General features: G+C 56.9%; 1 protein-coding gene across 1 annotated transcript in view; it reads left to right on the forward strand.

The window, feature by feature from the left end:
- Positions 1-15,720, forward strand: part of COL13A1 (collagen type XIII alpha 1 chain) — a 146,499-nt gene that overhangs the window by 76,604 nt on the left and 54,175 nt on the right. The window contains exons 7-14 of the mRNA XM_042908404.1: positions 4,016-4,051; positions 4,865-4,891; positions 5,880-5,906; positions 9,955-9,981; positions 10,078-10,104; positions 10,901-10,927; positions 12,793-12,849; positions 13,935-14,000. Of these exons, the coding sequence (XP_042764338.1) occupies positions 4,016-4,051; positions 4,865-4,891; positions 5,880-5,906; positions 9,955-9,981; positions 10,078-10,104; positions 10,901-10,927; positions 12,793-12,849; positions 13,935-14,000 (294 nt within the window). The remainder of the gene's footprint in view (positions 1-4,015; positions 4,052-4,864; positions 4,892-5,879; positions 5,907-9,954; positions 9,982-10,077; positions 10,105-10,900; positions 10,928-12,792; positions 12,850-13,934; positions 14,001-15,720) is intronic.

The following is a 15,720-nucleotide window of genomic DNA, read 5'->3' on the forward strand; positions in this document are numbered from 1 at the left end:
CTCCCCGAACCCCCCAGCTTTCCTTCAGGGTCCAGGAGGAGCCGTTTGAACGCCCAGCCCTCGGGCGCAAGGAGACCCGCCATGCTGGGTCGATACACCTGTTATGTTTCTTTGTTTATTCATTCCATTAATAGTTGTTAGGCACTGACTGGGGGCTAGGTGCTGGGTAGACAATGACAGTCTGACCACAGCCTGTTAGCCCCTTGGCAGAGAGACCAGCAACCCCATGGTGATTATAATACAGACAGCGGGGGGCACCTGCCTTGGGGTGGGGGCAGACCGAGAAGCGGGGATGACCAAGCTGTGATCAAGTTTGAGGAGAGGTTCCCAGGTAATGAGGCTGGGGAGGAGCCGCTGGGGCAAGAGAGGTTCTTATAAACCACCGGGTGAGGGATAGCAGGAAAGTTCTTTGCATAGGAAAGCAGGGGTCAGGCTAGCAAGGGGAGCGGGATCCCAGTTGTGAAGGACCTGGATAGGGTGTTCGGGAGTCAGGACTTTGTCCTGAGGGCAGTGGAGAGCCCTTGGTTTGCGTTCAGCGGAGGATGAACTTGATCAGATTTGCGGTTTGAAAAGCTCCCCTGACCCTCCCCCCCCCCGCCCCGAGTCACCAAGTGGATGATGGTGCCTTTCTTCAGAGAGGGGAGCACATTGTGCCGGGGAAGAGGAGTCTAATTGGAACAGGATGAATTTGAGATGTTCTTGTAACGTCCAAGGGGAGATGTTTGCCTGCCTCACCGACTGGCTCACAAGAGCAGGTCATGTACCCCCCTCCGATCCCTCTGTTCAGTGGCATCATGTTGGTAGCTTAAAATCAGCTGTGGTGGGAGGTATATTTACACCACAGAGATTGGTAAATACTGAGCCAAGCAGGACTCTCCTCTCCCACTCTCTGTCATCTCAGCCAGCGATTAAACATTGACCACGCAGGATCTTGTTTGAAAGATAGTCAGCACATGCTTGGAGGAGGAGACTGGCTCTGGGCAGATACAGGACTGATCCATTTTCAGGGGTCAGACAGAAGGGAAGGGAGAGAGAACCTCTGTCTGTCTATGTATGTCTACCCCGCATGAATTGCAGGTAGCAGGGGTCCACTTCCAAAAAGCGGGATCCTCCTGGCTCCTTCTCTACCCCGGCCCTGAATTAAGGGAAGAGATGTTGGAGAACAATGCAAATAAAACTTACTTCCCTTGTTCTTATATGGAAGGACATAGTATTAATCCATAATTAATCTATGGAAAAATTTATAATCCATAATTATAATATGATCCCAATCCCAGTGAACTTTTGATGGGGTTGGGAGTCCAACAGAATAACATTCATAAAAAAATAAGCTTTCAACAACAACAACAACAAAAAATAAGCTTTCATAAGGATGTCAGGAAAATACTGAAAAACTTGAGTGCAGGAGACAGGGGTGGAAGGGACTGGCTGTTTTACTACATATCAAATGTATTGTAAAAACAGAGCAGTTAAATAGAACAGAATGGGGAGGCCAGAAATAAAGCTAAACGCATCTGGGAATTTAGTCCGTGGCAAAGGTTTCATTTCACAATGGGAAGAGAAAAATAGATGGTCCAGGAGATGAGGCGGGGACAGCTGACAAGCCATTCACCAAAAGGTAAAGCCAAAAAAAGAAAAAAAGAAAAAAAGAAAGAGCTGCATATGTCCACCTCACTTGTTAGATCAGAATAAATACCAAATGGATAAAATACTTAGATATAAAACATGAAACCATAAAATACAAGGACAAAGTGTGAGCAAACATTTATTACATCCGCACTGAAGAAAGCCCTTGGGCACATGACACGAAACCCCAGAAGCCATAGGAAAAGATTGATAAGTTTGTCAACACACACGTAAAACTTCCATCTGGCAGGAAACAGCGTAAAAAAGACAAATGCCAAGTTGGAAGGAATATCTGTAGCACACATGACTCTCAGAGAGTTACTGTCCTTGACAAAGAGCTGTACTCAGGTCAATGGGAAACAAACCAGCTAGGGGAGCTTGCTGGTAAGGAATACAAACAGGCAGTTCACAAGTAAATGACCGGCCATTAAACACTGGAAGAGACGTCCGACTCCAGCCTGAAACTGAAGAGACGTAGATTAAAATCCAGTTCCAGGCCTCCCTGAGCGCCTTAAGCCAGCCCAGCATCTCCAGGAAGCAGAGTCCCAGTTTCCACTTGGTCAGTGACAACATTCTTCCCGAGATCCTTGAAAAAGCCTTGGTGAGCCCCAGATTTGGCTCTGCGGCGGGGGGAGGCATCCTGCTCCCGGGACCGGCTCTGCAATTAGCAAACCATGTGATTATCCCTACCATGTAAACATTATCCCCAGTGGGACTTGAAGATGTTTCTTGGAATCCTGTCCTCCTGACCTTTGTCCTCAGGCCTCTCAGCATTCAGAGTAGTTGAAAGTTTACGCTGGGAGGTTCCAGAGGCCACACCACACAGTTTCCGGGTTTTCTCCTCAGGCCTATTCTTAGCATCACTTATCCTTGAGAGGAGAGAAGCCCAGGTCCCTCTGATATATGAGTGGCATCTCCTCGCTCCGGCCCTTTGGCTGCCTGCCACAAGCCCGTCCCACCCTGTCGTATGCTGCGGCTCCCTCCCGACTTGACTGGTGCTCCCACCCTGATGGCAGGGTCCCCATCCCACTCAGCTGTGTCCCCTGAGCAGAGGCCTCCGGGCACTCCTGTCCATGGCTTCGAGGAAGCAGCCTCCAGCAACAACCCAGTTCACTGGGATTGGGATCATATTATAATTATGGATTATAAATTTATGCATAGATTAATTCTCCAAGCAGCCTGGAGATATTCTAGGTTCACAGCAGATGGATGCAGAGAAATCTGCCTCCGAATGGGGTCTGATTTTGAAACCACCCCTCGGCAGGGACCATCCTCCATTGACCCGAAGGTGTACCGGGTCAAAGCAACCTTGCTTCATTCTGGTGCTTCTAGGTTCCATTCAGTCCAACAAACAGCTACCATTTCAGCCGGCTTTCCCAGTGTCATCGAATGTAGTTCAATGACCCTGTGAGGTTATCCTGCGATCCCCACCCCCAAATGAGGAAAGGGAAGTCCAAGGAGGTTAGTCACACAGCCGCCGCGGGTGGAGGCAGGACTAGAACTCAGTCTGCCAGGCTCAAAAGCCCGAGCTTGAGAGGACGTTGTAGCCATCTCAGTCAAAGGGGGATGCCAGGCTGAGGGCTAACCGTGTGAAAGGTGCGGTGTGTCCAGGGAAAGCAGGTGAGCGTGTGCCTGAGCAAAGAGTAGGGAAAGTGGGGCCAGTGGTGAGACTGAGGTCGGCTGTGAACGATACGTGAGGAGAAGAGACCGCCAGCCTTGACCTCCTGCTTAGCCCTCCTCAGCCCCTGGGTCCACGTGGCCTCACGCTGTCCTGAGCCTTGGCCACAAGCCACCGGGCTGTGACCAGCCAGTTCTAGTCTCCAGCCCAAACACCTACACCTCCAGGAAAGTGGGCGTGAATGGGCACAAAGATTGGGAGACCCAGAGGTTACCCAACCAGGGAGCCCTGCTGGCCAGGGTGGATAAAAAAAGCCAGCAAGCTGACCCATGTGGGTCAGGAAATACACATTCCTAAGGTTAGGTTCTGATATCTGCTGATACCCAAACCAACCTCACATAAGGGGCCACGGGTGATGACTGTGTCAATAAAAAGGACGCAGGAGATCGCAGAGCAGGAGTTTGGGGTGCTGCAGGCTGGTCCCCGCCATTCTTGCTCTCCAGCCACCTGTTCCCATGTCGGGGTTCCAGATCATGGAGGCAGTGAAGCCCCACCCCGGGAACCCCCGAGGGGTGCTGGCATCTCCTTTTCCCTGCTGCTCCCCTTCCCCCGTCCCTGAAGGAGGCTTCTCTGGTGTTCATTTCCATCTTTGTCCATCTCCCACAGATGACCCCAGAGCAGTGGGAGGGAAACCACAGGCCCCCTGGGAGCGAAAGTGAACCAGGGGACTTGGTTTAGCTCCCATCTTCTCTCCTCTCCTGCTCTTTCCAGGGTCAGCCGGGCGCTCGAGGTTTTCCTGGATTTCCGGTAAGTGGGGAGGGCTGAGATTGGCTGTGTCCCCGGTGACCCTTGGGCCTGGCTGGGTTCAACTTCATGTGGGGCCAGCCCTCAAGCTGCTCTTGACCTTCCAACCCTGGTCAGTAAGGACCCTCTCCTGCAGCCTCTCACGGAGAGCAGCCGAGGAGAGCAGCTTAGCGCTTGGCCCCGAGTGCAGGGAAAATCGCAGGGAGAGGAAGAGAGGAAGACACAGCAGGACAGGGACAGGCAAGTGAAGTCACAGGCCGGGTGAGCCCCAGCAGGACACTGGAATGTGGAACAGACAATGCGCCTCAGGGAAGCAACCTCCGACCTGGCGTGGAGAGCAGATCCGCCTGCAGGAGGCTGTGTGGTGGCCATCGGGATGTCCTGTGACCCCTGCCCGAGGGGTCTACCATAGGCTCTAAGAGGGAGCTGGCTCTCCTTTTCCCCAGGCCCCGGTGCTGGCCAGCCCCAGGCGTTCTAGGAACATACATTTCACTTTCCACTCGGAGCAAAGAGGAGGTCTGTGATCGCAATGGCGACTGTCACCCATCAGGTTGTCCTTCATGCACTGGACAGGGGGCATTTCATTCACTCCTCACAAAGACCCCTCGTGGAAGACTCTATTAGTCTCATCCCCATTTTAGGATAAGAAACTGAGGCTTCAGCTTACCCATGGTCACCAAACCAGTAAGTCGTCGAGCCTACTCTTGAGCTCTAACTTGGAGTCCAGAACCTGTGCCCTTAACCACTGCCCCGAGCTGCCTCTTTGGCAGAAGACTTGTGATGCTATCCTCACATTTGGCCTCTTTCCTCTTTCAGGGTCCCATCGGGCTAGATGGAAAACCGGTGAGTGCACCCTCTCGGGGTCCTCAGTCCTTCTGCAAGACCCTAACTCCATGGGAGGAGCTCCAGATAGAATGAAAGTTCCTGGGGTGGGAAACTGTTGCCAATGGGAGGTGGGGAGGGGCCATTAGAATGAAGTGCCCCTGGCCCCAGCGGGCCTCCCCTGGGCAGAAGCCCATGCACAGCCACCGAGCTGAGCTCTCAGATCCAGAGCAAGAGCCACTCCTAGAATTTGGTGATTCTGGGGTGCCCTTGGAAGGGGCTGCGGTAGGGAGTGAGGCAAGGAGGTGGCAGGGAGAGAAGAGGGGCGGAGAACTCAAGGCACTGACTCTAAATGGAGCCTGGGCACCTGCTCCCCAAGGCCCCTCCCCTTCTCCTCGGGTCTCCCATCCCGGTTGAGCCCCCCACACACCCAAGTTTCCTTACCCCCGTCCACGGCTCCTCTCTCTGTCCATTTCAATCCTTTCAACGTGGGCCCGAGACCCAAATGTTTGTGGGGGGGAAAGAGACCCCTTCCCACTCCTGGGAAAGAGTGAGCTGGGGGAGAGCTCAGCACCTTTGATGCCCTCAGAGATGACAAGGGAAGGCAGCCAGTGCCCCCACGCGCTCCCTCACCCCCGAACGGCTGGCATCTGCCACATGAGGGCCTGGCCGCCCACCTGGTCAGTCCCCCACTGCAGGCCAGAGCTGAGTACAGCGAAGGGTCTAGTGGCCATCTGTCTCCTCTCCCAGAACTGGCGTCCCCCAAAGCTTCCCCGGGCTCTTGAGGGGCTGACTGCTGCTAAGTAAAGACCCAGCAAAGGCGGCAGGCAAATGGCCATGTCTGAGCCAGTGGGTCCAGGACGGGGTGCTAGCTCAAAAGAGCAAGAGCACAGGTGAGGAGGAAGGACGTGCAAAATGAGCAGTGGGTGATGGAGGGAGCAGCCACGCGGGGCAGGCTGGGGGCTTCTGGGGTGCCGTGTACCTGGCACTCACACTCTTCTCCTTCCAGGGCCACCCCGGACCCAAAGGAGAGATGGTAAGACCCCCAGCTTTCCTGCCTTCCCTTGAGGGGTGGGGGGTCAGCCCAGGCCTCATGGGCCCCAGCCAAGCACCGCCCGGCAGAGGGGGCCCACAGGGACAGGCAGGTGGCTCCCCAGCTGTACACAACGCATCCCCTAGGTCCTGACATCAATGCAGCAGGGAGAGCTGGGCAGGAGGCTTCTCCACCTGATAAATGAGGAAAGGGAGGTCCAGAGAGAGTCTGAGGTCGCCAGTGTCCCACAGGGGCAGAGGCTGGTGCTCCCAAACTCCCCCGCTGCCACTGGTCTTGGCCTCGGGGCTCAGTTTGCATTCACTCACACGGGCGGGGAGCCCATCTGGCACTTTCTCTGAAACCGGCTCTGGAGTCTGGGCGCTCCTGCCCCCGTTGGGCACAGAGCAGACTCGGAGAAGCAGACTGTTACCCGCACCTGCTTCCGGGTCCCTTCCACCTTCTACAGAGCCTTTTAAAGGAATTTGCCATCTCTACAGTCTCCCCCAGGCCACTCCTTCCAGAAGGGAAAGGCCTCTTCTTGTCAGGGGCCGCCCGCTCCAGGGGAGGGGGCCACTTTGCAGCGGAACTGCTGGGCCATTAAGAGCAGATGGGCCAGCCCGGGGCTGGGATCCGTTCCAGCCTCGCGGGGTGGTCACCTTTACTTTGGGAGCAACCCTCCTGCCACCGGCCAGAACGTGCAGGCTCCCCGCCTCCCCGTCCAGCCCGGCTCTGGTGCGTGTCTTGCTCCCACAACTGGGGTGCGCCCAGGGCACGGGAGGCCAGAACCCTGCCCGCCAGAAGAGGTGGATAGCTTCGGGGGTGGGTAGGGAGACCTGGCCTTTGCCCCAGCCTCTCCTACATCACACAGGACCCTTGAAAACTCAGCTTCCTCAGACCCAGCTAACGTTAATTGACGGTTTTCTACGGGGTGGGCACAGGGCTAAGCGCGATGCGTGTGTTGTCTCATTTATCGTCACTATAACCCTGTGCTCCAGATCCTACTAGGAGCTCCGTGGCGGCTGTAGAAACGGAAGCTCAGATAGCCTAAGTAACTGGCCTCAAGTCACACAGCCAGGGAGGATCCAAAAGAGGGTCCAAACCCAATTCTCTAATTCCTTCCCTCCACATTTCATTGCCTCTCTCCCTCCTTAGTTTCCTCTCTCCTTCCCTATCTCCCTGCCTCCTACCTTCCTTTAACACATTCTTGTCGAGCGTCTGCACTATGCTGGGCACGGCGCCAGCTGCCGGGGATATAAACAGGAGTAAGAAAGACACAGTGGTTGCCATGCTGTAGCTCACAGTCTAGCGGGGGAGCATACGCTTAAATAATCACTCGAGTCATTAACAAATTGCCTTGGCAATCGGTGCTGCAAAAAGGCAGTGCCAGTGACTCTGAGAAACCTTGGTGTAACAACATCTCACCCAGGCTGAGGATCATTGAGACCTTCTGAGAAAGACTTGAACCAGGGCCTGAGGGATGACGGTTTAACTAAGAGAAAAAGGAATGGGAAGGAGCACCCTGGACATGGGAGAACAGCATGTGCAAAGGCCCTGAGGGAGGCAAGTCCTTAAAATAGCCACAGAACTGGAAATAGAACAGTGAGGCCCTGGAGGCTGTGGGTGGAAGGGCTGGCATTGAAATCCAGGGGCCCAACCAGCTTTCCTGTCCGTCACAGCCACATCCCCTTCAGGTGCATTTCTTGTTGTCCCCCCCCCCCCCACCCCCTCCGCCTCCCCGTTCCAAGCCTGCTATGCACATGCATGAAGCAATGGAGACCATGGCAGGAATACACTTCCATGCTGCCATTGTTCTAGAGGCATAGGGGCTTAGATGCCAGGAGTTCGGGGTGCTTATTCCCTCAACCCTCTCCCTGCCACCTTCTTCCCCTGCCTACTGACCTGGATGCTACCATAACATAGTCCGTGGCAACCCAGAAGTGATAATGATGGTCAGCTAGGCACTGTTTTGTAATCCTCATAAAAGCTTATTATCCCCACTCTACAGAAGGGGAGATCGAGGCACAGAGTGGTTGAGCGTATTGCCTAAGGCCACCTAGCTTCTAAATAAGAGGGCTAGGATTGAGACCCATGGGGTGAGATCGTACCTGTCCACCACACCTCCTTTCTGCTGCCAGGGCCTTCGGTCTTGAAGGAAAGGAACCCTTCTATGGGGCTCTTCCTCTGCCATCCCTCTGGCTCCCCCTTAACCACCATGAGTCTCCCTTGTCTGTTTGGGGGTCGGAAGTAACTTGGGGGGAGGCGGAAAGGTGAGGCAGTCCCATCTCCCATGAGCCACATCGGTGTGATAGACCCCCTGCCTGTGTCTTAGTCATCCATCAAAGTCGGCCAGACCACAGAGCCATTAAGCTTCTGTTTGGCTTGGCCCAGGGATCCCGAGCTACTAATTCAACACACTGTCTAGTGTAATTATCTTGGCCTGCTTATCATCTGTCTGTCTCCCGCTCACCTCCATCCCCAGATGGTTTCCCCTCGGCTAGGTATCCCATATGGGGGGTGGGGGGGGCTCACTCTCATGTGCTTAGCCTGTGTCCCCACCTCAAAAGGGGATCACCCCTGCCCCGGCCACCCCACAGTAGCTCCGAGAACCTAATGTAAGGTGTAGACAGGATCAGGGATCCCACACGTGCCATTAAGGAGAGCCAGGACTCTGAATTCACGTCTTATCCCACGGCTCAGGGCCGCCCATCAGGGTGGGAGGAGCTCATTCACACCCAGTGCTCAGAACAGTGCCTGGCACAGGGGAGGTGTGACAAGAGCCTTTAGCACATCATCCACGACCTTTCTTAAAGGGGCAGCCGCTGTCCAGCTAGATTTCATCGGTGCCATCTGTTGTTGGACCTTGAAATATTTAGAGAGACTTGAAATCCAGGTTTGTGTTGTATTCTCCTTGCTCTTAACTGTTAGCAGCTAATTGAAATAAAACATCAACACGATACCTCCGGGACCACTGTTGTCCCACGGGCCACCGTCTGGGATATCTGGACCGGATGCTCCAAGTCTCTGCGGTCCCCAACCTTGGTGTTACTTTCCTCGGCCCCCGGCCCTCCCCTTCGTCATATGCCTGTCTTTGTCGTGAGAGGGAGTGGCCCGGCCACCTGCAGTCTGCTTCCCTGCCGGATGCGTCGCATTTTGCTGGCCTTATTCTGAACACTTGGTCAACCGCATGGGCTGGATGCCACATGGATTGTCCCGAGGCCACTTGTCCCCTCCCATGAACCTCCTGGGAATTTCCCAGTTTGGCGGTTGGTCGAGTCGACAAGTCAGGGGCCAGAGACGCTCCTCTCCCCAACGTGGACCCATCCCAGGGGGCCCTGAGTTCTTTAAGCCCCAAAGAGACCGGTCCAGCAGGTGGATCCTCACAGGCCCTCAGGATGGTGGCTGGAAGCGACCTCAGGGCCCAGGGCCTGGGGCACTGCTGTGGCTCTAGCCAAGTCTAGAAGCCCTGCCTTCTGAGCCTCAGCCCAATTCAAAGAGTGTGGCAGAGTGGAAACAGCTGGACCTTTGCCGTCAGCATACCCGGCTCTTGTCCCAGTGCCCCCACTCACTGAGCCGCAGGACCTTGTCTCCGTCACCTCATCTGGGAGGCGGAGCTGACATGAGCACCTTCTTCGTGGGCCAGCGTGTGTGCGGCATGCCGAAAGCCTGCCTCAGAGCGGGTCCTCAAAGCCTGATGCGCCGGTCCTCCCCTCTAACCTCCACGCCGGTCATGCGGGCTCTCCAACACCAGCCTCAGGCCAGCTCCTGAGACAACCAGCTGAACCCTGTGTCCTCCTCAAGGACCAAGGGTCCACCCTGAACCCAGGCTTCTTTTTCAGCCGTGCAAACTTGACAAGACACCCCAGGAGGAGCCCCAAGGCCCCTTACATTCCTCTGAGGGGCCCGGAACGTGGCTTAAGTCGCCAACATCCTGCTTCCTGTCTCTCACCAAACGTTTCTCCAAAGCCCCCAGTGTCCACAGCGCTGCCCCGGCCCCCCCCCCCACGTACCCAGTACCAGTGCCCACTGACCTGTGTGTGTTTCCTCCCCACAGGGCCTGATGGGTCCCCGAGGACAGCCGGTTAGTACCTGACCCTAAGGGCCCCCAGAGGGGAGGCTTCGGGCCCCTGTGGCCTCAGCTTCACTTTCTAACTCTGTCGTTTCCGTCTCTTCCTAGGGACCTCAAGGACAAAAAGGAGAAAAGGTAAGCCTGATGGAAATTTTCCAGAACTTTCATCTCAGGAAACAAAGCCCCCGCCCCCCACGTTAGAAAGCAGTCCAGAGCGGCTATTTTCAAATGTTAGCAGAACCGGGGCATCCCCGGTGGTGCTGCGGTGTGTGAGAGAGAAGAGAGAAGCTGCCCTTGGGAGGTGTTCCCTTGGCGGGAGGGGTGGCCCGGAGCCCGGCCTTTCTCAGACGCCCCTGCCCGCCTGCCACCCCCAAGTGCTTCCTGATGCGCCGCCGTGAGCTCTAGGATTTTGAGGTGTCAGTTTGCAAACTGGCTTGGCTCCCTTCCTGGCTGCCTACATTCTCCACCTCCTTACGTTTCTGACGGAGGCTCTGCTGGGCTTGCCACAGGCGAATGGCACAGGAGCCTGGCACCCCCACCTCAGAGAAGGTGTCTCCGAGAGCCCCGTGGCCCCCAGCCCTCTTAGTGTCTGGAGTTCCCATCCACGGGCTCCTGCTCAGGGCCACTGGGGGGACGCACCCAGAGCATCGACCTTTCTGGAAGATACCTGCAGCCAGGCAAGGAGCATAACTCCTGAGTGCTGTCTTGGCACGTGGGGGTATGGCAGCAGAATCCTGCCTGGGGTCCGTGGGGCCAGAGCCAGGCAGGCCCTTGGGGCTTCTTCTCTGCTGCCAGCCAGGGGCAAGGGAGGGAGTTGGTCCAGGACCAGAGCAGGGCCGGTGGGCGATGAGCATGTGGGGGGGGGGGGGGGCCTGAGGGCACGATTGCCCCTAAAAGTGCCTAACGCCAGCCTCTCCTCTCCCTCCCCCAGGGTCAGTGTGGAGAGTACCCACATCGGGTAAGTGAACCCCTAAAACTGAGTCTCCCTGGGGCACAGTCCCCTGCTCAGCCTCACCTCCCTGGGCCCCCAGCACCTACAGAGGTTGGGGAACACTCAGCAGCCCGCGCGGTGGCCGTGGGGATGGCAGGCCCCCAGGACGGCGCCCGGGGGTCAGCGGTGTGTTTGTGCAGAGCTGGTCTCCAGCGCCCATGTTCTCCGCCCCCCCCCCCCCCGGGGTGTGTCTTTGTATGTTTGTCCCTGTGCTGGAGGGCCTGCCAGCCTTCCGGCATGTTTGTGTCTGGAACTCCGGGCATCCAGCCCTGCGTCTCCTCCGCGCATCACCTCCTCCGTGAGGCTGTGCAGCTTGTGCAAGTGTGCGTGTGTGTGTGGCTGAGTGCGTGTGTCTGGCGGCCCGCCCGGGCTGAATCAGAGGGACTTTTGGGTTAGTCATTGTTTCAGATGACCCCAACCTCAGTGGTGGGAGACAACTGGGAGCTGGCCGCATCGATTCAAGGATAAAATCTCCCCTGTGCCTCCTTAGGAACAGAAGAGGCCCTCTCCGAGCAGGGTGGGGATTTCTGAGCTGGGAGGGTCTCCCAATCGCCCCCCACGCCCCAGCTCCTTCCTTTTCCTTGCTCTGCCCCTGAATACAGAGCCCAAAGCCTGCTGCAGCCCATTAGGAAGCTTCAAATGGGTACACTGATGGCAGGGGGTCATTCTTGGGACAGGGAGGGCAGAGACGTGTGCCCTCCATCGAGGGCCCCGGTGAGCTGGGACCAGAAAAACGCCACTCTCAGATCCCGGCGGTAGGAGTAAGGAGGGCTAGCATCTTTAGGTGCCCATCCCTGTGCCCTGGGCCTTATTGTGCCCAGAAACACACACACACACACACACACACACACACACACACACACACACACACACAGTGTGGCTTCCCTGGCTGCCCAGCCCCACGGGGCAAGGGGACTGAGGGACTGCACACAAGCACAAGTCAGGCTTGGAGTCCGTCTGGCTCCAGAAGGCCACTGGAAGGGCCTCGCTAGCAGTGGTCAGCCACCCGGACTCTGACCCCTGGGTTCCTGGGCCTGGGAGAGGATGCAGGGGGTCCACAACATGGGGAGCTGGGCCGGGCCCGGGCAGGGGGCACAGGCCGGTAGCAGCACAGACAGAACTAGCCCGTCAGTGGCATGATCTCCAGGGACGTGGGGGCCCTGGTGTTCCGGCCAGCCTGATCCTGATACAATAATAGAAGGTCAGCTGTGTTTATTTGAAACGATGGGCTCACAGGATTGTTATGTTACCCGAAAGAAAGACAGCATCCCCCAGCACCAAAGACAACAGGGCAGCAGACGCTTTGGCAGTGTTTCCTTAGTGAACGTGTGGGGGTGGAGGTGGGGGAGGGCTCTCTGCCCCTCAACCGAAGACAAGAAGAGGGAGAGAGCAGTAATAGAAGGCTCCAGAAGCACCTAGGCCACGGAGTGCAGCAAACCAATGACGATGGCAGTGTAGGGCACAAGTCAGGCCGGGAGGAGAGTGGATTTGGTTGGGGGCTCAGCTGACGGACAGGGAGAGGCAGCTGGAAGTTTATCTGGACGTGGGCAGGAAAGCAGGGGGCATCTAGGGAGAGTGCTCTGGTGGTTCTCCGAGGGGTTTGCAGGCATGGTGGGGTGGCAGGCCTCCAGGCCCACAAGATAATGGGGGACCTGGGCTGGTCCCTGCCCCGGTTCCAGCCTGCAGCATCCCAGGGAGGGAGGGAGGGGAGGGGTAGGGAGGGGAGGGGTGGAGTGCCCTGGGGCGGGGAGCAGGGCCCCTGGTGTGTGTGGGCTTCAGCCCTCACGCCCCCATCGCCCTGTCTCTGCCACCTCGGTCCCCTCCCATACCAGGAGCACCCGAGCGGCACTTTTTCGTCTCTGCGCTCCAGTCAGATCATTACCCTGAAGGTTTGTGGATTCTGGAAGGACTCTGGGCCCCTCTCTGCTGAGAGGCTCCCTGGACGCAGAGCCCAACGTTGCACGTCCCCAGACCCCACAGTGGGAGATGGCTGGGCTCTCGGGGCGGCCGCAGTCCCTACAGGCAGCGGTGACCTAGAAGGGCCACAGCTGGGCTCCCCTTCTCAGCCCAGGGAGCCCCCACTTCTTAACACTCATCCCGGGGGCTTCATGTGAGTTAAAATGCCTTCAGAAACGAGAGGTCAATTATGTGCATCTTTGCTGTCACACGGGTTCTGACCACTTCCTAAAGCCATGGGGTGCTCAGTTTTGATTGGTAGGGAGACTGAATGCAACGAGAATTTCCAGAAATGAAAATCACATCAGATAATGTGATGGAGAGTTGCCTCCCCCCCAAAAGTGGTTGAACAGGCTGGAGACATCTTTGCCCAGCCTTTATTTTCCAAACCCACCGGCCCCCGGGGCGGGGGGGAGACCTCAGTAGCACTTAGCCTGCGCCCACACCAGCCACACCCTCGGCCGGCTCAGCCCCTGGGAGCCCAACTTGGCACGGCCCCTGACCGTCCTCCCCAGATTTGCTGACACCAGCCCTTCTCGTCCGACCCAGAGGTTGCCACAGACCAGCTTGGCTTCGAGTACCAATGTAGCCAGTCCCGTGGCTCCCCACCGGAGCCTCTGTGTGCTCCACCCTTGGCCAGACAGCCCCCATCCACCCCCAGGGACAGGAAGGGACAGCAGTGCAATGGTGGGCTGTGTGTCACGAGGCCTCTACGGCTCAGCCGAAGAGGCCCACTCTCCCGGGCTGGGGGTGCTACTGGCCAAACCCCCGAGGGCCGCTGCCCTTCAGGGATGCTGTGCCATCCAAGGGCAAGCTCATTGCTGCACCCCACGAGCCACGAGAGGGCCCCGTCCACACCTTCCCTCACTGTGCCTCATGCTCACTAATCACTCTTCTCTCTTCCTCTCCTCCCCTCCCACTTGGCCACCCTGCCTTCCTGGCGACATTCGGCATCCTTCTGAACATCTGCGATCTTTGGCCTTTGCCCTCTGGCCTTCCAACTCATCTTTCTCCTCAGCTGCTGCCTCTCCTCAATTCAGTGCGACTGGCTCCACCCCCAGTCATAAAAAGGCGGACCTTCCAGGTAGACACCTTCCCTTTGTCGAGACCACGAGTGGCTTCCCCAGGGGCTCGGCGGGTCTCCCGGCCCCGACGGGCCAGCGGGGACGGTAGACAAAGCCAGAACCTCACTCTCCTTCAGTTACACTCAATGAGACGAAGACGGACCCACGAATGTCATGGATGTGGAAATACACAACACCCAAGCCCAGGAGATCCACAACTGTCACACACCTCTGTTCCTCATAACAGTCACCAGCGACAGCCGCCACTGGGCCTGTGCGTTGTACAGATGTGACTTCATTTAGTTCTTTCAGCAGTTTTATGACTTAGGCATGATCATCCCTATTTATTACTAGTATTATTATTATTATGAGGAAGTCAAGGTTCGGAGATAGTAAGTCAGTTGCCCAAGGTCAAGCACCCAGTAACTTACAGAGCACCCAGCTTCTCGGACTCTTATTAGCTGTGGGCTTTGGGGCAAATTGCTTAACCTTTCTGTGCCTCAGGTGTTCATTTGTAAAACGAGGATATTAGCAGTTCCTACCTCAAGGGGGTATTGTGTGTGCAAAGCACTTGGCATTGCTCCTCGCATTGTTTCAGTGCTATGATTAAATTGAGGCTCTGAGAAGTAAATTTGTGCCCAAGGTCACGCAAACAGCAAGTGGCAGAATGGGAGCCCGGGGCAACCGGGTCTTCAGACCCCACCCCACCCTCCCGGCTCACTCAGTTGGACCCGCACCCTTTATATTTAGAAATGGATCACTTAGCACCTGATGGCTTGTAACCTGAGTCTGAGGAGTGAGGGAATTTGGAGGGGGAATGTGGCCCACGACCAACAGGTGTAATGGCTATGAGCAACTGCTTCCTTCTTCCTGCCTTATGAACCCAAGGCGGCTGGGAGAGGACCAGGTGACCAAGAACGGAAAACAAGAGACCACAGAGCCAGGGATCCAGGCAGAAGCATTGCAGCTTGATTCCAGGCCAGGCAGCCCGCGGCTGCCGCTGATGCCCCTGGCCTTCCTCACGCTGGGCAGGAGCTACCCCCAAGGCCGTGGGCATGCTGGACGTGGCAGGGCTCTGAGATGCTCCCTGAAAGCCTGACAGCAGGGCCTGGAGCCACCATCTGGCCATACTCAGGAGTCACGAGCCCAGAGGCCAGCGTGTTGAGGCACCTGGCTGCACGAGGCTGAAAACTCACTCCAATTAACAACTAAAAATACAGAGGGACACGTGATGCATGTGCCACCCGAGCCCACATATCCCATTACAGCGGCCAAATCCTCGAGAGTCTCCATGTGCTCCCAAGGCTTACTCCAAGCGTGACTCTTCAGGGGGCCCCCCGGCCGCTCAGAGAGGCACCAGGCCCACCCCTCTGTCACCCCCTCCCCCGCACCCCAATGTCAGACCCTGTTCCAGAAGAGCTGTCTTGCTGTCAGAATGGCCATTCGCCTTAACCCCCGAGAGCCACCTCCTGGCCTCTGTTGCTTTAGCTGCTGTAGGCTGAGCCCTCGCCGGGCCCCAGGCACTGCTGTAAGAATGCCACACGGATTAGCTCTTGTAATGTCACACCAGTCACCCGCCAGGGCGGGTGCCGTCATCGTCATCCCCATCTTACAGATGAAGAAATTGAGAGGGGCCCAGGCTTCGATCCAGGCCACTGCGTGTTACTGCCTCCCTTTTCAAGAGCAGGGCGCGGGTGAGCCAGAACTTTCTGTGCTGCCCTGACCTGGTTTCCGGAGTAG

Source organism: Panthera leo, chromosome D2 (genome assembly GCF_018350215.1).
Source record: "Panthera leo isolate Ple1 chromosome D2, P.leo_Ple1_pat1.1, whole genome shotgun sequence".
NCBI lineage: Eukaryota > Metazoa > Chordata > Mammalia > Carnivora > Felidae > Panthera > Panthera leo.